This window comes from Temnothorax americanus, unplaced genomic scaffold, assembly GCF_048541705.1.
Source record: "Temnothorax americanus isolate GAGA-0224 unplaced genomic scaffold, ASM4854170v1 Scaffold30, whole genome shotgun sequence".
In the NCBI taxonomy this organism is placed as follows: Eukaryota; Metazoa; Arthropoda; class Insecta; order Hymenoptera; family Formicidae; genus Temnothorax; species Temnothorax americanus.
Window position 1 is genome coordinate 332,361 of NW_027509443.1, and position 24,850 is coordinate 357,210.

Sequence of the window (24,850 nt, forward strand, 5' to 3'; positions counted from 1 at the left end):
CAACGTCGTCGTGCATTACGTTATACGTCGAATTTCTCTGGATATATACGCACCCGGCGGTAGTAGTACGCTTCTCTACCTGCTCACCTTTCCTCTCCCTCTCCCCTCCCTTCCTGTTCTCGTCCCCCCTGCCCCCCCCTCCCCCCACTCCGGTCCCAACTGTACGTACGCACGTGACGTACACCGTTTCAGTGGTTCCCAAATCTTTCGGGCGACACATCACACGTATGTAGATGAGCTTATATATAGAGTGACGGAAAGTAAACGCATTCGTATCGCTAAAATAGTTGTTCTTGAGACAAGAAAGAAAACCATTGAAACACAAATACTTTTTCAAGCTGTAGCCGATTAAAAACAAAGAGCCATTGTAAATTATACTTCCACAACGCGATAGACAACAAAGCTTTGTCAGCAAATTTTTTGCGTCAAACATTCTCTTATTCAAAATATAATTATTCCGATAGCTATAGCTTTAAGATTTCAATACGAGGTAAAATAAAATTCTGATAGAGAAGAAAATCAGAAATATATCAATTTAATATCAAATTGATAATTCGATATCGACGTATCGTGCAAATATCCCGATCAGAAAATTATTTTTTCACGTACTTTTCCACGTCGAATTTCGCTTGCGAATTATTTCACTTTATCGGCATCATCTTCAATAACGGAAGCTTTTATGGTGCTCCATGCGCGGAAAGATTTGAAGATTCCTCTAAATTCCTCACACGATTACACACATATGAATTGATGGCAACGTCTTCCGATCTCGCGACAATGCGAGAAAAAGATTTGGAGAGACCGCTGCCAGATATACCAGACGCTCCATACCGGCATCATCGGATTCGGTGGTGCGTGTAATTGTCGTGTGCGTATCATGCTTGTTACACTGCTGCTCGTTGTGCTTAGCTGGCGCGGCGGCGCGCACCGGAAAGCTCGGTATAACGTGACATCGAGAAAATGTTCGCATGAGAGATTTGGTCGATCTAGAAATAAAGAGCGGAGGAGGTCGCGCGTGAATCGTTGACCCGAAATCTCCACCCTAATTCCCATTCAAGTAGCAATACTCGGGTATTGGCAGCATTATGCGATAAGACACCGTTGAACGAGAAGCAATAACCGTTAATAGCTCGTAGGAGACGTCCGTAACCATACCGAAGTATTATAAACCGCTCTGGGCGAGAAAGATATTTAAATCGAAAATTAATAGCGGCGATATCGTTAATAAAAGCGATTTCTTCGAGTGTCTTTAAAGATATCGCGATATCTAAACTTGTCCCCCGCTCTTTGTTATATTTAAATAATATTATATTTTTGTGCGACAAAGTTATTATTTTGCGTAAAGTTCGAATTATACTCGGCGTTGCATTCATTCGATCGATGAACGGCCCCGTCTCGGACGAGCAATACCTGATTTTATCCTTCGAAAAACCGGTAGGACGCGAGGAACACCAGTCAATGGGAATATAATACCTGCCTTGCAGGAGCATTCGAAAGGGTGAGCACACGTGCTCGTTGGTGTATAATGATATAATAACGCGGATCGCCGCGAATGTCATCGCGCTCGTTTCGATCACCGATTCGCAATCGGATAGTACCTATATATAATAATGGCGAGCCGAATCGGGCTGCAGGACGAATCGGATTAACCACTTCCTCGATTTGAGGAGTGCATTCGGCTGTCGTGTTTTCAACGGAACAAAGTTGCCGAAGAAGAACGTTTAATTCCGACCGATCGCAACGGTTTCGCAAAAACACCGTTGTTTGCTATTAAAAAAGGATTATTATACACGTATATTCTATGTATGTAGGGTTCGTCCTTTTAATTGTTATCACACAGAAGAAGAGAAATATTAAATTAAAAATCTGACGACCAAGAAGAAGTTTTTGCAAAAGTATAATCTAATAGAAAAATGCGAAATCTTCTGGTTAAAAAATAATTTATACGCCAGTTTTCTCGGACACGTTTACGACGATGTTATCGACGAAGAGTAATCGCGAATGATTTTTGCAGTTTATTCAATGTTTGTCTGTTCCCGATGTAATAACTGTTATCTGATAAAGGATTGAAAAATATGTCAAGATATGTTGTCTCCGGCGTTACGCGTATTAGGTATAGAATATTTCTCAAAGGTGTGCACATTTCGATCTCTCTCGCCTCGGAAGGGGGAGGGGGGACAACTCGTGTCGCGACAACTGCTGTCACACTTGATCGTTCCAGAATTGTCCATTGCGAAATCACGCGCGCCATTGTGCGTCTGGTCTATTACGTTATCGCGCGACACAACAACAATATCTCTCACTCTCATTAGCATATCTTCGTAGCTTTCGTGCCTTCGCACCTGATTCTTGCTGAGTACAAACAATATTTTATTTATTTACGATAATAGTTTATATCGAGCGGCGATGGGAAAGCGGGAACTACCGCGTTTAGCATTTATCAGGTGGATTTATCAGGACTTCCGGAAATGCTAACAATAAGATTCGGAAAGACCGAAAGAGATAATCTTCGACGAGATATATAACGTAAGGTAAATGTAAGCAAACGCCGAGACCCATGTCTGGACACCTTTATCATTTTATAGTTTTTAAATAAGTATAACGCAAATTGAAATCAAAGACAATAATATTTTTCTTGTATCATATTTTTATCTTTGACATATACGTGTCCCGGTAAATATATAGCATTGCTATATATTTACCTTAATGCGACTGATTTTATCTCTCGACCGACGCTCGGCGCGATGCTGGATCTTTTGGCGGAGTAGCGATTATCGCGCGTTTAATTGTGCCATACCGTTACGCTATCGCGTCAATATACATCGCGGACGATGCGTACATATGTACTAACGGCTTGTTTATTGCACTTAAGCGGCCATTTCCTGCCGCGTCCTCGTGTATCTAGGTATATCGCCCCTCCGCGCACATTCCGTGACGCACATTCTTCATTCTTGCGGCAAAAGAGGCACGCATCGCTCCCCTGGCCCTGGCCCCTCCCCTCCCCCTTCTTCGTTAACTCGCGAGTGTCCCCGTCACGAAACACGCGTCCGTCGTTCTGTGAATTAAAACGGCAAATTATACAGGGCGGCCACACTCACCGCGCGCGCTTTCTCTCAGCCAACAGATTCTTCGAAAAAAACCTCTGTGGTACAAACGTTATACCTGGCGCGCCCTGTGTACGGTAAACATTTCGCATTTTCAACCGCGCGTAGGTAGGCAAAGTGAACTTTACCTGCCTACTTTCCCCCCCCCCCCCATTGTCTGTTCCTCCTCGAATCTACTTGATAATTTAAATGAAACGTTTCGACAAATTAAAATTTGAAAGTACAAACGTGAGCACACTTTTCGTCGCAGAATTTTCGAGTGGAATTTGCTTTTATTCTTCAGTGAACGCGTGGGGTGTAATACAACTGCTCGTAAAAAATGAGTCTCCTGGACTCATTTCAATGAACCGATTATTATTGAAAAAACATTAAAATTAAAGTTTCAATTTTAATATACTTTAAGATATGTGCGCAACATTGAATAATATTGAAGAAAAAATATTAATATATTTATAGCATAAATAGAGTGGGGTGTAATTCGTCGTACCCCATGCGCTCTTTTACATTTCAAAAATTTTTCATATAATTAGTGCGCGGTCCTTTTCACGCGCCCACTGGAAGATTAACAGAGATTTATGTCCATTTCTCTATCAACGCGGATCAACTTTAATCTCGGTTTAACTTACGCGTTTCATCTTTTTCTAATTCTTACAACTAGAAAAGGATATATAGAAAGTAAATTGCCGCGATTAAAGCGTTAATCCGCATTGGTATAAAAATGGGCGATTACGCGGCCTCGCATCGCCACGAGAGATCGTCAAGAAGATCGCGACTCAAATTTTTGACAGCGAAGGATCGGCTCCGTCGAGACTCGCGTCGTCGACGACACGGCGCGGGACACCGTGCACGGTCGGCAGATTGCAGATTTTATCAGCTGCTCGTTCCCGGGGGGCGAGAGCGCCGCGCGCCGCGGCGACGAGCGGCGGGATTTTAATTCGCCGTCGCGCTTTCGCGTTCCGCGGCCGTCAGATTCAACGCCGTTGGACACATACTTTCTATACCCATTCATACTTTCTATAAACATTATCGCCGTTCCAGTGGTATAGTGGCTGACCGCTTGTTCGTATACTACTGTTTTCGATTCGCACGCGGTACGTTTACCACGACACGCGTATACGGTACCCGGGGCTCTTTTCTCGCGCCGATTCCGGGGTTCTCACGGATCTTTCCTACGGCACTGCCGGAGGAAGCCACGGGAGCACGAATAAGGTCGCGGGTATGTCGCGTCGCGTCGCGGTGCATCGTCATTACAATGAATACCTCCAAGTGCGTCAAATCTGCGACTGTCGCTGCGCGACCAACGAATCCGACATATTTTTCATATGCCCGCGCGAACGGTTTTTTTTACGAAGCCATTGATAACGGGCTGAAAATAAAGTGACGCGAAAAGAGCCAGCGGCTCTCATACGTCAACTCGATAGGCTAAGGCTCCGTATCTGCATATGTGAAGCTTTGCTATACGGCAAATCCTTTCTAAGACGATTTAAATCCAAAACAACCCGATAACGTCGTTACGATTGAGTTTTACCGCGATTTGCTTTTTATTAATAAATCGAGGATAAATTGTCAAACAAAGATAAACCATAAGTTCGAAAACTAAAGGTAAAAGTTAATTGACAAATACGCGAATTTTGAGTAATATTTCGGCGGGCGGGTCGTCGATAAAAAAAAATTCGCGTAAAACACGAACGAAAATTAATAACGCGCACACGACAAAGTAGCCGTACGATATTTCGTTTGATTTCCGCGAATTCTCGCTGACACTTGAAACTCGAAAGATGTCCTCGCGTTTATCTCGAGACTAAAACAAACATAAATCCCAGATATAGCATCTGGCGAGGACGCATTCTTCGCGCGTGCGAGACGAGGTATACCTCGCGCTTCGACGAGTCTCGTTAGAAAGTATATATCCGCTTCGTATCGATCGCTCAAGTTATATAGATCCGTCGATGAGGTTCGGAAATCCAGCACCGCGATATATGTTATATATACGTATACGTATATATGCACGCACGCACATGCCGATCGCCGAAGGCTCCCGTAAGGGACCCCGCGAGTGAAAGGCGTTTAATAATCGGTGCGGCGCGTTTACAAGGGTCGGTCGTTAAAAAAAAGTTGGCGTATATTATACGCGCACTACTGTCGCCGTACGTATGCACACGCACTCGCGTGGGAGCGAGAGCGTTTAAAAGCGCGGTGCGCAATTAGCCCCCTCCCCCTCCCGCGTATAGCTATTTCATTTCCTCGCGTGATATAACAAAACTTGGTCGCGACTAGTCGCGACGGAGAGGTCGACAAACGTATTCTCCATTCCCATCGACGCTCTTTGTGTTTACGGCGGCGTTGTTACATACGTATATCCCCATATGTGTTTGATCAATCGCTCCCGTTCTCCACCGCGGTTTATACTTGCCATCACCCTCGAGCCCGCGTAAAAGCGGATCGAGACCTAATTTGCCGAGCTGCGCACTCTCGAGAGTCGTGGCAATTTAAATCGTTTACCCTCGACGTGTAAATACAAACGTTTAGATCTAATCTCGCATCAGGTTGCCTCCGCGACGAGATTGAATTTTGCACGGAGCGTCGCGACGCGTCGTCACCTTGACGACGCGATCGGTGGCCGTTTCCCAAAAATCTCGACGACACTATATAGCGATCCGCGAAGTTTGCGTTCTTCCGCAAAGTCAAACAAACACCTGCCAAGTCGCGGCGGTCGGCGCGACATCGCCGATAAGCGGCGCGATGTCAACAGGTCCGCCGACGCGACGCGACCGTCACATCCGCGTCGCGGGGTCGGGGGACGGTGAGACGCGAAGCGAGAACGCGCGGGACGATCGCCGGGGCTTCGCCAAGCGTGTGCCACGCCACGCGCGTAGTAGCGTATTTACCTGTCCGCTCCGGGACGAAGACGCGGCCACTTCCCTAGGGTTCTCCGCCTTGAAAATTCCACCGCTGGCACCGCTCGGTACCACGTCTCAGCAATACGCGCCGAATGCCTCGCGCGGCTCCGCCGCCGCCGCCGCCGCCGTCGCCGCTTCTGCGTTCGCACGTCGCGCAGCCGTACGCCGCGCCGCCGCGCCGAGCGTACGCTCGGCGCGCATATTCGGGCACATCCGCGCGATCCTCGGTTAGGCGACCGAGAGACGTCCGTACGCGTCGCGAGCGGAAACAGACGCGTTGGTATGCGTGGGTTCTCGTGGAGAAACGCGCGCGAGAGAATGCCCAAGCCCTCGTCCTCGCCGCACGCGTCGTCTCGCGGCACTGAAAAGAGGGGGGGGACGCGTGACCCTCGCGGCACTCGCGCACCACACCGGATTGACGTTTTACATCGAGCGTGCTCGCGGCGAGCCGTCGGGACTATCGGTCACGGGACCGGACTCCGGAGGCGGAGCAGCGGAGTCGATCGGCGATCGGCCGTCCGATATACGCTCTCCTCTCTCTCTCTCTCTTGCGCGCGCGCGCGCTACGTCACAGGACGTTACCTGGGACTGGGAAACGCGATTGTATACGCGCGCAAACGCGAGCGTCGCGAGCGCACGGTGATCCACAGGCACACACGAACGCCGAAGCTTCTGTTAAACGTCGTTGCGAGAACACTTGCGCAGACTTGCGAGTAGCCGCTATAGCCGCGAGTGCGCCCGCGACACGGTGGCCATCGCCGAGCGACGCGCATGCGCCGTTATGATTTGCTTAGAGGCGCTATGAAGGGAAGACCGCCGCGATGCGCCATTTTCGGTCGACGTTGTAAACGCTTAAGCTGGCCACACACACTTTCCGTAAAACGTAACAGTAGAATTTCGACCAATCGCGTTGCTCGATTCGAAAACGTATGTACATACGGCCATACGTTCCCGAATCTAGTAACACGATTGGTCGAAATCCTACTGTTACTGTTACGAAAAAGTGTGTGTCCGGGGCCTTATGCTGCGTTCCCACTATACGCGTCGCGCGTCGCGTCACGACGCCGCGTCACGAGTTATCCAATCGAAACGTTTTATTTTACGACGTCATTTCCGACGCAAGATCTTGTCGGAAATAACGTCGTAAAATGAAACGTTTTGATTGGATAACTCTTGACGCGGCGTCGTGACGCGACGCGCGACGCGTATAGTGGAAACGCAGCATTACGATCGATAAAAATGGATTGGTAACGATCGTAAAGATTTTAAGAAATTTTCAATGCCAATGAAGAATCGAAAATTAATTGTACGTCAGATACGTCCTTACGAAAATGTAGTCTCGGATTTTTTAGCTTAATATCTCGATGCACTTGTTATATTTCTTGGCTCTTGCCTCTTTTCAGAGCAGGACAATACGGCTTATTATTTTGATCGCTGTTTGTTCAGCCGTAGGTTCGTAGGGGGCCCAAGAAACTGCGCGGATCACTTTTCCCTGCGGCCACGATATCTCGATGCACGAATGGTCTACAAACGATACGTCCAATCGGAGAATATACTTAAACCGGAAGTAGAACGTATTAACGACACCGAGTGTACATACATACACGTTAGCGATGACAGCGAATCTCGCGGCATGTTTTTGAACTAAATTTACCTGTCTGACCTCTCTGTCTCTGCTCGCCGATTTTACTTTTCTCGGAATAAAAATAAAAAAGATCAAAGATCAGTTACTGCCGAATACGAGATACGAGCGGTATCGAGAAGAATGCCTCTGCGAATAACCCGAAAACACGTCGAGTTGGCGTCGAAGTGGTGAGTCCTTCGGTATTTTTAGCGTATTTAGACCTCCCAATTAACGGTGCGAGTAATTTGATTATTGTCTTTATTCGCATTACGTATAATAAATAACAGCACGTTAAGCGAGCGCAATAGCAAAGATCTTTTAATTTTTATAATATTTTCTCTCTTTTGTGTCAAAAAGGTATTTTGGAGGACACGTCTGTTTGATTCCGATACAAATAGAATCCGTCGTGAATATTATCTCCAAGTTGTATCGAGTGATCCTTTTGCATTTTAGGACTCCAACTGCGGTGGCTTATGGAGCCACTGCGTGGCTAGGATTATTGTACCTCACGGACTGGAAAGTGGTAGTGCGACGTATTCCGTTCTACGGCAGCAAGTTTGAAGAAGAAGCGGAATAGGCCACGGAGTTCCTCGACATTCTCGACGAGATTATGTAACGGTCGTATTGGAACGATAGAGACTATTGTACCATTGCCATATTGCACATGTTCTGTTTTATTTAAATTATAAGATGTTAATAAAGAAACATATGTACAATTGGTGACGGCGTGTGTAACATTGATGAGCTCGAGTTTAATTTTCGCTCTGTTGCAAGGCTCTTTTCTCGCGTTGTTCGTAAACAAAGTTGGCAAATTCCTCGGCTTTCGCTGCCTTCCGCCGATTGTACCATGGCTTTGTGTAAAATCTGCAAAGGAAAGTGCGAATCGCGTAATCCGACGTGTGCCTACTTCGTCTTCGTTGTTCGTGGAAAAAACGCCGGAGCAAAATGTGCTTACGCAAAAACTGCTATAGAAAAGCCTGCGCCGATCCCCAGGAGCCCCCACCGTCCATACTTGGATAGTAGATTCTTACTTTTTGTCGTCAAACTATAAAATGATAATTACACAGTATATTATATATTTTAAATAAGATTAATTGTGGTATATATTATATCTTTAAGTAAATAATTAATTATATTTCAATGCCATTCGCAAAGTCTGCCCGCAGTCACGTTGATTTTCAAAGACGGACTTTCTTCAAAGACAAGGAATAAATGATAAGAAACTTGGTGATATATTTTGTTATCTTAAACAAACTTCAATTCTTTTGCTACAAAATATTATTAATACTGTGTATTAATATATATTATATATTGAGCACTGTAAGCGCTAAATATGGCTAAATATAACCAAATGTCATCGAGTAATCGCGAAAAATTATTTGATTGATGTAATCGATGTATAGGTTATAGAGCCAATGTTTGGAGCAATTTGCTTCGTTACCTCATTTAATTGCAGTTCCTTTTCACGTTCTTTTATATAATCCTGCAATAGACCCCTCCAACCGTAAATACCGGTTGTCACTCCTAAAAAGATTACGACATAAATCTGATCCTTGGTTATTCCTCGTGGTACTCTAATTCTCATATTGGATCCTACGCAATCCTACGTCGCAGACGACCACGAACGACGTTATGCACCCAGATGATACATATGGGATGGAGGGGTAAAAACCAGAGTGGTGTAAATCAAATTTTTAAAAACATTTTCTCGTGCGCATAGATGCAATTTATACTTATATTGTACAGATTGGATCTATGCACGCGAGAAAATATTTTTAAAAATTTGACTTACGCCACACTCTGGGTTTTTACCCGTACATACGTACACGCGCAGTTTCCAGTGCACGTGATGACCAATGATGACGTTATTTGTATTTTATCTCACAAGGAATTTTGCTTCAAATCGCTTTATAGCAAATTTCGAACGTGCGAAGAACAAACGATAAATAATGTTCGTTATACAAATTTTATAAAAATACAACAATTATTTTATCAGTTAAAATTATCATTGTCTATACAATTACATCTATACAATTATTTTAATTGAATTGTAGGAAATATATAAAATAATTTGTTAAAACATATCTTTTTTACATACATTTTTTATCCAGAAAATATTTATATATATATATATACATATAATAGTTGTACAATTAGATTTATACAATGTGTGTTTCTCTCATTGTAATCTGTTAATTTTACCTTTCAGAAAATAGAAAGGTCAGAGGTTCGTACAATTAAATTTAATCGAGGAAGTGAGACACTTAAATTTTGCCAGAGTATTTGTAAAACTTTTTGAACGTATTTAATTGTACTTTGAAAACTTCCTGCAACGATGCTGGTAATGTACGGGATAAAAATGCAAGTCCATGCTGATCGCAGATGCTAATTAATTGACATAGAGATTCGTGTAAAGCCATCTGCAACATAAATAATAAAAGGGATTGAGAACAATCTAATAGGATAATGATGGAAGTAAAGATATTACCTTGACGTAGGATGGTATAGTGCCTTCCACGATCAATTGCAAGAGATCAGCGATCACATACGGACTTAGCCGGATCATGTCTTTCTTCAATTTTACCAGCGTGGTTGTAAATCTGAGAGAAAATGTGTGTGTCTGTGACTTTCTTGTCAAATCAATTTTATCAATGAGTAAATTTTACCAAAATACTCTCGAGCACGTCAACACTATTTGCATGTAACGTTAAAATATTTTCTAATTAATTGAACTTACTTTGCGATATCGAGTGCGAAACATCTAAATCGATGCTCGTCGAATTTATCGGCTACATTTTTCGACGCAAGGACAACGATATTTATTACATGTCTATACAACAGCAATAAATTAGGTAGCCTGTCTATTATCAAGTTTGTTTTGGCTTTTATCAACGTTCCGCATATAGCGAGCACATCTTTGCACGACAATATATTCGCTTCGTCGAGCGACTTTAAACTGATCAGCGTAATAAGATCGACCGTAATGTCGGGAATAAGCAAGTGTTTGGCACTGATTACATCGTGAGACAAACGCAACGGTCCTGACCAATATTCGTGTGGGATATCCAACGTTAACAGAGTTTTGATCAGATTATTGATCGCACCCAAACGCACTTTATTACGTTTAACATTCATGTCTGTTTTCATTATACTGCTCCAAATGATAAACAGATTTATCCATACTGATTCATCTTTCTGCGACAAGCTATTGATCTACACAAATAAAAATTAAATTATAAATATGCACAAATATTGTTAACTGCTGTATAAATAAGAAATATATTAATGAGAATATTACCGTCTGATCGTGTAATCGTCTTAAAAGCTCGTGAAATTCTTCTAATCTGGTAGATGCTAATAAAAGTTCGATTAAATTCTTGCGAGGATGCTTTAACATTACAAACCATAAGTTTCTGATAATCGTATCTTGGATTTCAAACATTTTGCGATGTTGTAAAACAATGATAGACAATTGTACACCTTGTTGCAACAATTTACTATTATTTGTACCGCTTGGATTTTCTCTTGCCTGTAACAAAAAATTTATTTTAATCGTTTGAATGTTTTCCATAAGTTTAATGTCTGAATGGCAAAATTATCACATATAAGGAAATATAATTCCTTCCATATCACTTACCGTAAATATATTTTTGAGAGTTAATTCAGTGAATCTTTTTAAAGTATCAGTGACTTTTCCAGTTTTAACAGTTACCTTTAACACCGCTGTTAAACATTTCACATCGAAAGTGTCGTTTATGTCTTCAGGTAACATCTTTAAAATAGCTTTGGCTAATTTTTTCTCTGCCTTTCTGAAAATGACTTTTTGTTCGGTATCCAACTTTGGTTTGACTACTTCCATACATTCCAAAATAATGCACGTAGCTTCCTTGCATTGAGCACAACTTTTTACGAGATTCTTTAAAGTAACATATGTTTTCACATTCCGAAGAGAGAACTCGCAAGCTCTTGAAAATGCTTTATTTTGCTGTGCTAATTGGTTTATCAATATTTTTGGTTCTATATATTGCAATATATCGATTCCGGTTTTCTCTAGTAAATCTAGCAAAATATTTTTATTATATGTTTTCGTTGAAAATTTCTTAGTGAAAATAGTGATTACAAAATTGAGGTCAAACGTACAAAAATTAAATTACCTGAAAATATCATGTTGCATAACGCTAATACTTTGTCATTTTTTTCATATTTTGTACTAATGGAATACACGATCAGGAATATTAACATTCTCACATTAGGGCTGAAATATATAGTCGGTAAATGAAGAAATATTTCTAAATATAAATCAATATTAAAAGAAATTGTGTTTGCCGCTTGCGTCCATTGTTCCTGTAATATCTGTTCTTTTAGAACTTGTAAGATTTCTAATAATTTATCATTATGCCCGTTCTCCGTCAACAGCTTCTAAAATTTTATTAGAATAATTAAGGTATGAAAACCAGGGATTGCTTTATAATGATTAGAAAATTAAAAAATTTTTGACAGTATTAAATTATGCAGTGTTACTTACAACGTTAATGTATTCGGTAATAGTTAATGAAAAACTTTGTCCAATTTGGACAAGAATATGGCTTAAGAGACACATTACAAAGCGTCTATTTTCTTGAAGGCATTCTTTATCTAATATGTTAAGCCATTCACGAAAATTCTGTTCGCTCGACGTTATATCAGCCAACAACAAATTCGTCACTTTCGATATCTCTTTGTCGTGTAACAAGGAAAGCATATCTGTGTCATGTTTCAAAATAGCACTCCAGGAATACTCAAGGCCACCTATTAACCCATGAAGTTTAACAGGTTTATCTGATATACCTAGTTTCAGTCGATGTAAAATAAGTTTATTCTGAAATTTTGATATAGAAATATAAGGGTAAGTTCTTGCAAGAGTGTTTGACCACATTTTGACAAAAATATAATTTGTTTTTTCAAATAAATATAATTTCTAAAGATACCATGGTGTTCTTGCAATTGTCTTCTCCGAAATTGGTAATCCTTTGAATTAATTGTTGCCAAGGATCATCCAGAATCGGAAACGGCAGCTTCTTTGTAACGGTAGCGTCTTTCAGTATATAATATTTGAACATATTCTGTATTTCGCTCAACGATCGCACTGCACTCAGGAGTATTATGATAACGGTTTTGTTATGACTTAAACACAATGCCTTGTTTATCAACAGCGATAGTGCGTTCCCAATTTCATCTAGGCCGTTGACGAATTTCTCATGAGCGGCTAATGTTCTGGTATATTCAAAAACCTGCATACCTTCGAAAAGTGTAATAAGCAATTCTACTGTTGCCCTTAATATCAATATATTTTTACCTGCGTATTAAAAACGAGAAGTTAATTTATTTTTCAATTACAATTCTTTTTGTCATTAAATTAATAATCACTCAATAATACAAGATACTTACATGAAGTATTAGACTGCAAAAGTTGTACACAATCTGTATTTAAATAATATATTAATGTTCTTAGATTTGCAATAGTTTGTGAACTGGAAAAATTACTGATAGTTTTCATTAATTTGATTTTAAATTCATCTGGGAAAAATGCGGAAGTGCTTGCTTTAGACGTCTTCTTTGTTGCAGCGTGCTGCTTCAACGATATTAATACTTGTGAGATAAACTTTTGCTCTCGTCGCAATTTCGTGCTAGCGTACAAAAGTGCAATTAACAAATTTGTGTAATCAACAGTTTGTTCTTTCATAAGTATCTTATTTAAGATATCTGATATGTTTTTCTCTATCAAAAGTGGATTGATATACGAAAGTTGTGCAAGCACTCTATAATGCACACGTATTACGTCGTCGAGCGTCAAAATCTCACTTATAAAATTCTGGAAGTACTCGGTCAATGTTATATCATCTATAATATTATCAAAATCGAGCGTTATGTCATTCAGTAATTTGAGGAAAGAATCCATGATTTCCCACTTATATTTTCCAGAGGAGTTGATTAGATTTCTGAAGAACATATCCAACAAAGTGGCATCCGATTTATAAGTACCTATTATGGTACGGAAAATAAATTGATAAGTTAAAAGATTGCTCTGAAGATTTGATGTCTTCACGCGTTCGGATAACACACAAAATAAGTCTGAGAACATTGCTCGATTACTTTCTACAATCTGTTTATTTTGTACAGATCTGCTTTTTCCCAACAACAACTGTTGGATGCACTTATATGCTGCTATACCAAGCCGGTTTTTATTGTCTGTTTGCGTGTGATCAACCAAACTGCACATAGGATATAAAGTATCCCGTATAAAAATTAATCTCAGTTCATCTTTCGTAGTAATTGGCTGTTTATATATTTGCATTAGACTTTCGATAATATTTATTATAGCATTATTTTCGGTTGGAGACAATTTACATGGCTCAAACAATTGACCGCATTCCTCTTGCGTGACACTACCATAGCTGGAACGTTTTAACACGTTGTTCAACAGGGCTTTCATTAACAGACCTAGAATCTTCGGCTTGTTCGTAAAATATTGTCGTATACTATTATTAGCGAGAACTAAAGTGCAACATTGGAGGACCTCCTCGTATATGTTTTCCATATCGCTCTCCAATGTTTGTACAAGTACATCGATCAAACATTGTTTTACATCGGGCCTAATATTGATATGGTCAAACTTCAAACAATTATTCAAAGTTTGCCAAGCATGTTGATTCGTAGCACAACTATTGCACAGCCACTTCAGAAGTAAGTCCTCTTTCCGAGTGAATGGCAAATCCACCGTACAAAAAGCTGTTTCCGCTAATTTTAATCGCTTCGCCAAAGGATAGTCATCCGAGTTTAATCGCTTTAATAATTCTGTAAAATGTATGCATTAAGTGTATTAATAATGTATGAATAAAATGTATCTAGTAAAAATTACTGTAAAAAATGCATAATTATCATTGTTTTTGTTTAGTTTAAAACAGGTTATGCAGTCACGTGTGGTCACGTGTCGACACATATCCTGAAGACTTGCGGAGAGTCGTTCACTTACCTCTTGACAACGCCATAATGAGCAATTTATACGATTTTTTAATCTGCTTTGCAATATTTTTTTTTGTCACATATATATTAAATATACAAAACCGATATAACTGTTGAGCAAGAAATATATATTGCAAATTGCAAGAGCTTTGGGGTTAGTTTTTTGTGCAGCTTGTGTTTACAAAAAAAACAAGCTGACAACACAAGGAGCCTACCTAAAGTCACTAGTCTAGTGACTTTACGTCCGCTGGAACGGAATGATCCCGGTGGCCGCTCTCATGGAGTCACTCACACTGCGTCTGACTGCGTCCGATGTTCGACGTAAACATTGTACAACGATCCGACATCGGACGTGATCGGACGCAATGTGAATCCTCCATTCCTATTGGATGTCGGATCGTCGTACGTCGAACGTCGGACGCAGTGTGAATCCTCCAATAGCCGATGGTCCAATGAAGAATTTCTTTTTCGGAAACGAATTTTCTTCATTGGACCATCGGATCTCCGGTAACTTTGTTAGCCGATCAACTTCGACTTTATTCTTTTTTTTTTTAAATCGTTTGTTGGCCGTTTGTTGGTGATTGTTGGCTTAATTACGTTTGTTGGTTCTTAATTTTTTTTTAATTAAAAAAAAAAATTAGCGTTAAGTCAGCCGGAAAAATCTCATTTTTAATTAAAAAAACCGTCTAATCGATGCGTAATCGTTCGATGATTATTGGCCTAATTTTAGTGTTTGTTGGTTTATTATTGGTCTTAAAAACGAAAAATTATCTCGGTGATCGACACTGAACATACCCTACGGCCACATGCTCAGTGGCCGCATGCAAAAGTGCGCGAATTTGAAACGTATGTATAATATACACAGTAAAAAATCGTGCGTCCAAATGTTGAAATTTTTTTGTGTCACCAAGATTTGACTATTATTTCAATGTAAAATTAACATACAACAGGAACAGCTATGTTATTAATTTCGTAACATTTTCATGTGTTATATTAATGTCAACGTGATAACTTAACACTTTATTATGTATGTCATTTAGAAATTGAATATTATTTTGAGTTCTTTTAACATAAACAAAAGTTATAAAGTAAATCTTCTCTCTCTCAAATAATCGTAAACTTTGACGTACAAAATAATCAAATTTACTACAATCAAATGTCCAAAACGACATTTCTCTTAAGTTGAAATAACTATCGTTTATTCAAATATGTTATATCGACATTTTTTACAAGTTATTTTTACATTATACTTAAAGTTAAAAGAACAAATATAAATGTAAAATATAGTGTCAATAAAATTAACATTTCTAATTTGTCAACAAGTAACACGATGAATGAGTTATTTTAACTTTAAAATTTATAAAGTGAACTTTCTGGGACATTTGAAAAATGTTACGATATTAACATTTTATTTTTTACTGTGTATATATAATACATCGCTTATTGTTAGCTTTCATGAATATATCTTATATAATATATCGAAGTTGTACTTACGTGGGCGGGAGGGCTGAGAGCAAAGTTTACTAAACTTGAGATCAGTTTTCTCTGTTTTGATTGATTAAAATTTCAATCCAATCTCAATCCCAATCCGTACTCTGATACGGGCTTTTGTAGACCCCGCATAAGGTTGATGGTCAGCACGTTTCGGAACGCATACAAAGTTCCAAAGTTATCCCATCATTCCCATCTAGAACAATTTAGAATAGCAGGTTAGATTGTTTCCGTCAATATTTTATTGTGTTTTATGATCGTTATATGGTGTGCACTGTGCGTCTCAAACCAAGTCGAACGTGGTATTTGTTGTACGGCATATTCTTGTTGTATAGTTTTGATATCGTTTTCGAGTTTTATATTTAATTGTGCTTTTAAATAATTTAACCAAAGTCATGGCTACTGACGATTCGTGGAAAACCCAACATTTTCGACAGAGCGTAGTCACGAAAATGTAAGTCAATTTGCGTCGGTTATAAAGCGAGAACATTGTCTTGTATCATCAATTGAGATTATTTATTAAAAGTTCAATTATTATTTAAAGAATAATATCTTCTGAAATTGTTACACTGATTTATTTTTTACAATCCATGTATCGCGTACATCCTGTATATTATTTATTATGTGAATATATATTTATTTTTATTCTTGACACGAAATATTTATGTATGTATCAATAATAAATTTACTTTTAATCGTTCTTTTATTATCTTTGTTTTTTTTTATTGCTTTATTTTTTTATGTGAATTTTTTCTAAAATTTTTCTTTTTTCCTTGTTTTATAAAATATGTGCATAGTACGTACAATCAAAGGAATAATTCTAATTTTTTATTCGATATACAATAGCAAATATTTTATTGACAGTGACGAAGCGATACAAGTGTCTGGCATGCCCACAACAAAAAATAGCATGGAAATGGAGAATCACGTCTTCCAAAAAGCTAAGACTAAGGTATGTCTAAAATTATCTAGAATGCTAAGAATATATTCTGTTGTTTGCAGTTGCATTGTGTTATACTTTCTGGATTTAAGAGTGAAATATGTACATTGTTTTATACTTATTGAACTTAAAGTAAAATATATAATTAGATGTTGGATTGAGTCAAGATGAATAATGACTACCTATATTTATATAGAGGCTTATAATCCAGTTTAATAACTATGTACGCTATTTAATCCAAAACTTTTTTTCTTTTGATTATAACAATCATTTAAATAGGAATCTATTTTGATACTCTAAACATATTTTTATATGTGAATGCAAACCTTTCAGTATTATTAATCTATTTTTTTTTCTTCTTGCAGGAAGAATACTTGGGTTTTGTTGCCAGATTAATTCTTCATGTCAGAGAAATGAGTAATGTTTGATATATATGTCTTATATATTATATTAATTTCTTATTATACATTACAATATGAGATTTATAAAAATAATGACAAATTCTTATTACGTTAACATTGCATATCAAATTAAATGTAGTTTATAAATCTTGTCAACGAGACACCGTAATTTATTCTGTTAAATACGACATAAATAATTGAAAGTGTATTTGTTTGTTATTTAAAAAAAAAAACAAGAAACTATTTGTTCTAGTCGCTTAATGATTCATTAAATTGTTAATCTTATTATAAATCATAATCTGTTTTTAAAAGATATTTTACCTTATATTTATTTGCAATATTTTGAAGATCCTCTGTCCAGTATCCTTTTTTTTTTTTTTAAATCAGTTTTATTTTTATGTTAGATCTCATATGTTATTTCAGTGACATTATATTCTTTTCGTAGATTCCAAAAAAGGTGCGGCTGGTAATGCACCAGGTACCGCTGGTACCAATAATCAAGGCATGCCTGATCCAATCGGTGCTCTTCAAACGTTGGCACGCCAGGGCACGGGAAATAATCAAATGATGGGCATGGGAGGTCCAGGTCCTAATCATCAGGGTATAATCCCACAACCACCTGCGAATACTGCAACTAATCGTAAGTAATCAATATAGCGATTTCATGTAGGTTGAACCTTACAAAGAATAACTAATGCTTGAGCTGCATCTGTTATAACAAATAAATATTATTTTCAAGAAATGTATGAACTTCATTGTATCGGTCATCTTACTTTTTCTTTCTGCTGTTAGCCTGTCTTATATATCCCGTATTTTCTATACTGTGTATCTCCTATTCTAAGATGTATGTTAGTGTTAATTTAATTAAATTGATTATCAATTTAATTACATGAATGTGCTATTCTAGCTTTAATTTGAAATTATGTTTCAAGACTGTAAGTAATGGTGGTTTGCGAAGAAAGGCGAAGGAAATTGATTGATACAAATAATATTATTAGGCTACTAAGATGCAGTCCCGACTGTAAAATTGCGTTTTTCCTTAATCGATAGCTCTTATTGTTCCAACTTTTAAATTCTTGAGATATGGATATTTGAAGCAGTCTATCATTCATCGCATATTATTTTTCTCACAATCTTCAACTCGCTAATCAACCTTATGTGCCGAGATCATGGAATAAGAGTCGGGATTAAACTCGAAAATCTACTATCATTCCTCTTGCGTATGGAATTTTCAACGTTTGCTTTTCGTTCAATTTGCTAAACATTTTCTCTGTTTTTACATACTAATAGATTACTTCTCATATTAACATAATTTCAAAATATGTTTTGCAACAAGTTTATTTGTGCTATGGAGTTATGCTATTATGCTAAGTTTAATTTTTTGATGGAATCGGATGGTCTCTTATCCAGTTCCTTGGTTGAATAATTACAAATTACTAAGGGTATGCAAAAATTTACATTGCTTGCGTTTAAATGCTATTGTACGCTTAGAGTTCTCTAATTAACTTTTACTCGGATTGTTTGAAGAAAAATTAAGTTTCAAAAAAAAACAATATATAGTCTTTACGCGATATTTGTCCGTATGCCGATACACTCATCAACGATCGAAAGGATTTTCTTAACGCACGCGAAACCGTTCTTTTCTTTAATTCGCTTCTTCCTTCTTTTTCCTTCCTTAAGCCTAAGGGGATTTGCTCCGCGTTACATCGATTATCGATTTCCTACCTTATCCGCCATTTATGAAGTTTCAGAAAGATTCGACTTAATTAAGATTAGAATAAGAATAGAAGAATCTCCAATAAAAGTAAAACGTGCAAGAAGACTAAATATTAATCAGAATACTATATTTCGACGTTCACGTCCTAAACATAAAAAGTCATGGGTAAATTTCGGCGAGTTTTCCACTTCCAAGACAAAAAATATATTTATGATCACAAGGTTTGTCTATGTATCTGAGTGAGAGACACTTCATACAAAAAAGATCCGATACACATTTTCGCAATTCTGAAAGAATACAAGAATGAATCAGTAACTTTATTTGTTTCAAGAACCGAGACTGCGGCGGCAAAAGGTGGAGATAATGCTGGAAAATATTTTATATTAAAAATGTTTTTGTTTATAAGAATATTAAGAATATTGAGAATATTAAGAATATTAAGAATATACAAATACATAAAATTGGTCGAAAAAACAATGGAAATTTTTGTATACCCCACAACTTTTTAAGTATTGTATTTTGAACGTATATTTATCTTATTGGAATAAATTCTTTTTATTAATCACATTAAAAATTAATAAACATGTTAATACACTTAATAAATGAAAAAATTAAATGAAAAAGTAATAAGATATATATACATAAGCAGGCTTTTTTCTGTAATACTTTAACGATGACTTTGAATTGAAAGGAAATAAGTCAATTTAACTAGTGAGTAAGACGTAACTCTTTAAGCCGACGATAGTAAATATTATGATCACCTTGGACAGGTTACACAAACTGAAATATACTCTAACAATACCATTGGTAACGCAAGCGTTAGGCAGGACGGAATAGAAAGCATTTATTGTGTTATCGTGCTTGAAAAAGAAGCACATTACAATATACAACTTTAAACAATTAATAAATCCATTCAATCGGAATGCATCATATATCAAATACGGAGTGTACCGGAAAATCAGCCTAGCAGAGTTCTCTGATAAACCTAGAAATGTATCATTCATCATTTCCACCACCGGATTGCCAAATTGAACATTATAGTGAGTCTGAATATATTCAACGGAGAAATAAGGAAGAGTTATCACATAAAGATTGGATGAAACAACGAAAAGATTTAGAAAAGAAAATTCAAGAGAAACTGGAGGAAAACATAAAAGTGCAATCGAGTGATAATCGTGTGAAGTTTATATACAAATGTAAAGGACACGAAGTGCTTGATGTGACGATATTTCGATTCAAGATAATACTCGTATATTACAGTTTATTGCGTAAATGGTACATTAGTCCGGGCTACTCTTTCGTACCAGAAGTGATTGATCTCAAAGACAAACTTAAATCTGGCACGGATGATCCTTTCTCCGAGAAAGTATTAAATATAATTCACGGCGTGAAATATACGATAAATGCTTTCATGAAACGTCTAACCGACGTGTATCAATTCGTGCACGATGCGCAAGAGAGACACAAGGATGTGCAATTTGCCATGAATGCAATTGTTACAAAAATGAAAGTGATATTTACGGAAAACGCGTGGCCGAATGATCTGCAAAAATCAAGTGCTGGAGATATGATTGTTGTAGAGTTAAAGTTAAATAAAAATATTCAAGTTTGCAATGTCGGTTACGAATATATACAGCAGAAGCCTAAAATTCGAACAGAAACTGCGAAAAATATAAAGAAGTTGGAGTCAAAATTGCAAAATTTTTTTTATTTTCCTTTGGAAGAAGCATTCGAAAGGTTTATTATAAGGAATCGATCCACAAGTTCACAAGAAGAAGAAAGCGAAACAGATTAGAAGATTTATCAGAAGATTCAGTTAAATACCTTTATACCTAAGATTCCTTTTTCCAGTTTACGTTTCTAAATGTTCTGTTTTCGTATTAATAATTAGTGAAAAAATAAAAAATGAACACTGAAATCATTAATAAATTGATATGCAATAAATTAATGATTACAAATTATATCCATTTGTACTATCTACATTCTTTTTGCTTTATGATATATTCGCTTATATTTTTTTCTAGTATTTAATTTAAACTACTTTTTGATTAGTATATTCGCTTACATTCTTTTCTAGTATTTAATTTACAATACTTTTCGGCTTATTATATATTTGCTTATACAAATATTTTTTTTTATGTGTTTTTAAATTTATATTTATAATGTTATGTTTTCAAATTTCTGTTGCAATATACAAATACATGAATAGTTCGGTTTATGAAAAATAAAAATAAAAATAAAACTTCTGTATGTTTTGTTAGTTTTGCAAAGTTTAAATCAACGGCCCGGACAACCAATGAATATGCCTGGTATGCAGAACAAAATGCCAGGTATGGGTATGATGCCGTCACAAACTGGCGGTCCAATGAACCACATGGGCCCGATCCAAACTATGCAAAACAATCCTATGTTGACTCAGATGAATCAGATGGGACAAGGAAATATTCCTCCACAAATGAATCAAATGGTGCCTGGGCAAATGGGTCAATTAAGCGCTGGACAGATGCAACAAAATATGCAGGTACGCTTGATTTACTTGCTCTACTAAGTAAGTTATATAAGAAGGATAAAATAAGGAAAGGAATGAACACAGTTTTATGAGATGTTTTATATGTTTACTTTTATCATAGTCCCAGATGCAGAATCAATTACCAAGTCAAATGAATAATCAAATTACGGGACCAATAGGCAATATACAGACTAATATGCCGCAACAGATGAATCAAATTGGTCCTGGCCAATTAGGTCCTGGTCAAATGCAGCAGCAATTAAATCATATTCAAAGAAAGGTATAACATACTTATTTTTTTAATTATTCTATCAGTACCATTTTTATTAAAAATTTCTTTATTTATTGATAATATCCTGTTAATATAATTGCCATTTTTGTTTTTAGCCAGGTGAAATGATGAATACTGGATTTCCTGGCCCACGTAACGTTACGCCTAATCAATTTTTGAGGCAGAGCCCGTCTCCTTCAGCTCCGAGCCCAGCTGGTTTGGGAGCTCCGCCGAGGTAATATTAACAGACTTTTTAAACATAATTTTTTTAGAATTATGACAGAAGTATAAAAGCATATTTCTGTCATTATTCCTGACATGACATCATTATTCATGACATGATAACAAAACGAAAAATTACATTTCCACAGTAATCAAATGGTAGCCTCGCCCGCTCTAGTGCCATCACCAAGTCCTCAGCATGCCATCATGACAGGACCATCTCGTTCCGTGAATTCCGTAGGTAAGATCAGATAATCGAGAATTAATAAACATAGAAAATAAATATAGATAAAAAGGAAGGAGAAAAGAATGGAATTATTAAATAACACATATTAAATGATACGTTGAACTAGGTATGGCACCGTCTCCAAGCAGTTCACTAAATACTCCCGGGGGTGTAGGAGCCACACCAAGTCCTCAGCAAGAAGATCAGGCTTACAGAGACAAAGTCAGACAGCTGAGCAAATACATAGAGCCATTACGAAGAATGATTGCCAAGATGAGCAGCGAAGGAAGTAAGGAGATATAATTAGTACAAACAACAATGTTAAAGTGCAATAATATCAAGAAATCAAAATTTAAAATATTAAAGATCTGTTTTATTTAAAAATAAGAAGTTTATTCTATAAAAATTGATATACTAAAAATTACATTTAAAAAGTTGCATAAATAATATGAATTATTTTCATATAGATGGAAATATCAACAAAAAAAGAAAATTACATGTTTTTAATATTATATATGCCTTTCCGATATTAAGCTATTCAAATGAGCAATATTATTATTTATATTGATCGTTTTTTCTATCGTAGATGTCGATAAACTCAGTAAGATGAAGAAGCTCTTGGAAATTCTATCGAATCCCAGTAAACGTATGCCACTGGATACATTGCTAAAATGCGAAGTTGTCTTGGAAAAGTTAGACTTCAAGAGAGGGGACGGTAGTGTGGGACCGCCAGTAACGACATTGAAGGAGCACCAAATTTTCAGTCCGCTGTTAGAAGCTGTGAGCACACACCTCCAAAGCCCGGTAATCAATCACACGTTACAACGTACTTTTGGACCATGTTTGGATGCCTTATTTGGACCAGAAATAAAGTAAGGATGCATACATATATAAAAAAAGATTATATATCATTTTATTTAATAAGTTTACGATCAAATTGGAATACATTCTATTATTTGTATAAAAATAGAAATTTGCCGCCACCCTTGAAGAAGCAAAAAGTAGAAGAATCACCTAGTGAAATACCTGACGTATTACAAGGAGAAATAGCTAGACTCGACCAACGGTTTAAAGTATGTAACATCATCTCTTAAGCTCATTTTGGATAATTTACACTTTGTTTTAAATCACGTATTATATTTTATCAAAAATTTATGTTTATTATTTACTTGGAACTTAGGATCTGGCGTACTTTCTGCTTATAAAAGTATAAATTGTATAAATATAATTCGCGAATTCTCTTAACATTTTGTCAACATTTTTTTATGTAATATGATATATCAAGTTGTACACGCAAATCTTGTCTCTAGCTTACAATAATTAAAAAGGTTCGTATTGCATAATTGTTATTAATAATGCAATTTTCTCATTTCAGGTCAGTCTAGACCCAGCGCAGCAAAGTGGATCGAAATGTATACAACTGATATGTTGGCTCGATGACCGTCATCTTCCTTGCGTTCCACCGATCTCGGTTACAGTTCCCGCAGATTATCCTTCAACGCCGCCTCGCTGCGTCATGGCACCGCACGAATACGAGGCAACGACATTCCTGTGTGCTGTACAAAAAGCCCTGAACGTCCGTATCGCAAAACTGCCGCGCCGTTTCTCTCTTTCTCAACTATTAGACACGTGGGAGATGAGTGTTCGACAAGCCAGCGCACCAAAGGAAACGTCCATTACTGCTAGTACAGTCCTGATGGGTTTATAGTACAAATCGCACGAATATCTGATAATATCTATACAACTAGGCTATTGTAAGCAAATAACCATAAACTCTACGAAAATCTTTAACTATTGCAATGAAATAAGCATAAACTCTTCGAAAAACATTGTGTTTTTCTTTTATTAATATCAGCAATTAACTATATAGATCTAATTCTGATAGTTGTTTCAAAAAAGTATTTTCGTATCCATTAAAAGTGTTCCGGAAAATTTTTTTTTACAATTAATTAAAATTTAACAAACTAAACGGCGAGATATTTAAATCGCTATGATTTTCTTGGGTGTATAGAGTAAATCTATGAAATTTTTTTTTTTTACATAAGTACATATATTTTTTCATATGACTGTGCTACTTAATTATATAAAGCAAAAAAAGTGGAAGTTTTTTTTCAAATATCTATTTATATATACATATGTGTAAATATAAATGTATAGTGCAAATATATGTCATAGTGAAATTATGTAATTCACTGATTTGACACAGGTAAATTTCTATAAAATTGCAGACTATATTAGTAAATACGTAAAAAATCGTCTTTTTATACAATTATCTCTGTAATTTTATAAAAATTAATTACTGTAAAATAATTTTATATATATATATGTAGGTTTTTTATTCAAAACAACTTGTGCTTGAAATGTCACACTCCTGATTCATTTTTTTTTAGATGACTTCTTTTTCCAAAATATATATACAATTATATATTGTATTATTTAACAT

The 24,850-nt window shown here is 37.0% G+C and overlaps 4 protein-coding genes and 1 long non-coding RNA gene across 16 annotated transcripts in view; 2 read left to right on the forward strand and 3 right to left on the reverse strand.

The window, feature by feature from the left end:
- Cno (adherens junction formation factor afadin) overlaps positions 1 to 6,945 on the reverse strand; it is a 46,711-nt gene extending 39,766 nt beyond the window's left edge. For 3 of the 10 annotated variants that reach the window (XM_077412362.1, XM_077412364.1, XM_077412361.1), the window contains exon 1: positions 6,587 to 6,943. In XM_077412362.1, the coding sequence (XP_077268488.1) occupies positions 6,587 to 6,777 (191 nt within the window). In that variant the 5' untranslated portion in view covers positions 6,778 to 6,943. Of the gene's footprint in view, positions 1 to 5,627; positions 5,753 to 5,992 lie in introns of those variants that run through there. The other 7 variants (XM_077412377.1, XM_077412376.1, XM_077412363.1 and 4 more) reach the window with 6 other exon arrangements.
- Positions 6,946 to 7,638: 693 nt separating this feature from the next.
- Positions 7,639 to 8,346, forward strand: Uqcr-6.4 (Ubiquinol-cytochrome c reductase 6.4 kDa subunit). The gene is made up of 2 exons (XM_077412408.1): positions 7,639 to 7,816; positions 8,082 to 8,346. Exons 1-2 carry the CDS (start codon positions 7,770 to 7,772, stop codon positions 8,203 to 8,205), a joined length of 171 nt encoding a protein of 56 aa, XP_077268534.1. The 5' UTR covers positions 7,639 to 7,769; the 3' UTR covers positions 8,206 to 8,346.
- Positions 8,347 to 8,596: 250 nt separating this feature from the next.
- LOC143900744 (uncharacterized) lies at positions 8,597 to 9,501 on the reverse strand. The gene is made up of 3 exons (XR_013257865.1): positions 9,226 to 9,501; positions 9,070 to 9,152; positions 8,597 to 8,673 (listed from the first exon to the last, which is right to left on the reverse strand). It is a non-coding gene; the product is annotated as an uncharacterized LOC143900744 (long non-coding RNA).
- A 211-nt stretch (positions 9,502 to 9,712) lies between these two features.
- On the reverse strand, positions 9,713 to 14,821 carry LOC143900728 (uncharacterized). Its single transcript, XM_077412378.1, has 10 exons — positions 14,641 to 14,821; positions 13,056 to 14,462; positions 12,596 to 12,963; positions 12,154 to 12,486; positions 11,783 to 12,047; positions 11,266 to 11,687; positions 10,927 to 11,157; positions 10,366 to 10,841; positions 10,117 to 10,228; positions 9,713 to 10,048 (listed from the first exon to the last, which is right to left on the reverse strand). Exons 1-10 carry the CDS (start codon positions 14,654 to 14,656, stop codon positions 9,893 to 9,895), a joined length of 3,786 nt encoding a protein of 1,261 aa, XP_077268504.1. The 5' UTR covers positions 14,657 to 14,821; the 3' UTR covers positions 9,713 to 9,892.
- Positions 14,822 to 16,245: 1,424 nt separating this feature from the next.
- Med15 (mediator complex subunit 15) lies at positions 16,246 to 24,644 on the forward strand. Of its 3 annotated transcripts, none has more exons than XM_077412379.1 (13): positions 16,246 to 16,339; positions 16,515 to 16,575; positions 16,986 to 17,073; positions 17,427 to 17,478; positions 17,908 to 18,102; positions 21,441 to 21,700; positions 21,810 to 21,968; positions 22,076 to 22,194; positions 22,331 to 22,422; positions 22,535 to 22,696; positions 22,994 to 23,279; positions 23,378 to 23,480; positions 23,783 to 24,644. In XM_077412379.1, the coding sequence occupies exons 1-13, from the start codon at positions 16,261 to 16,263 to the stop codon at positions 24,113 to 24,115; spliced, it is 1,989 nt and encodes a 662-aa protein (XP_077268505.1). In that variant the 5' UTR covers positions 16,246 to 16,260; the 3' UTR covers positions 24,116 to 24,644. The 3 variants fall into 3 exon arrangements, with proteins under 3 accessions (XP_077268505.1, XP_077268507.1, XP_077268506.1); XM_077412380.1 differs by having other exon boundaries at positions 16,313 to 16,432; XM_077412381.1 differs by lacking the exon at positions 16,515 to 16,575 and having other exon boundaries at positions 16,284 to 16,339.
- The last annotated feature ends 206 nt before the right edge of the window (positions 24,645 to 24,850 follow it).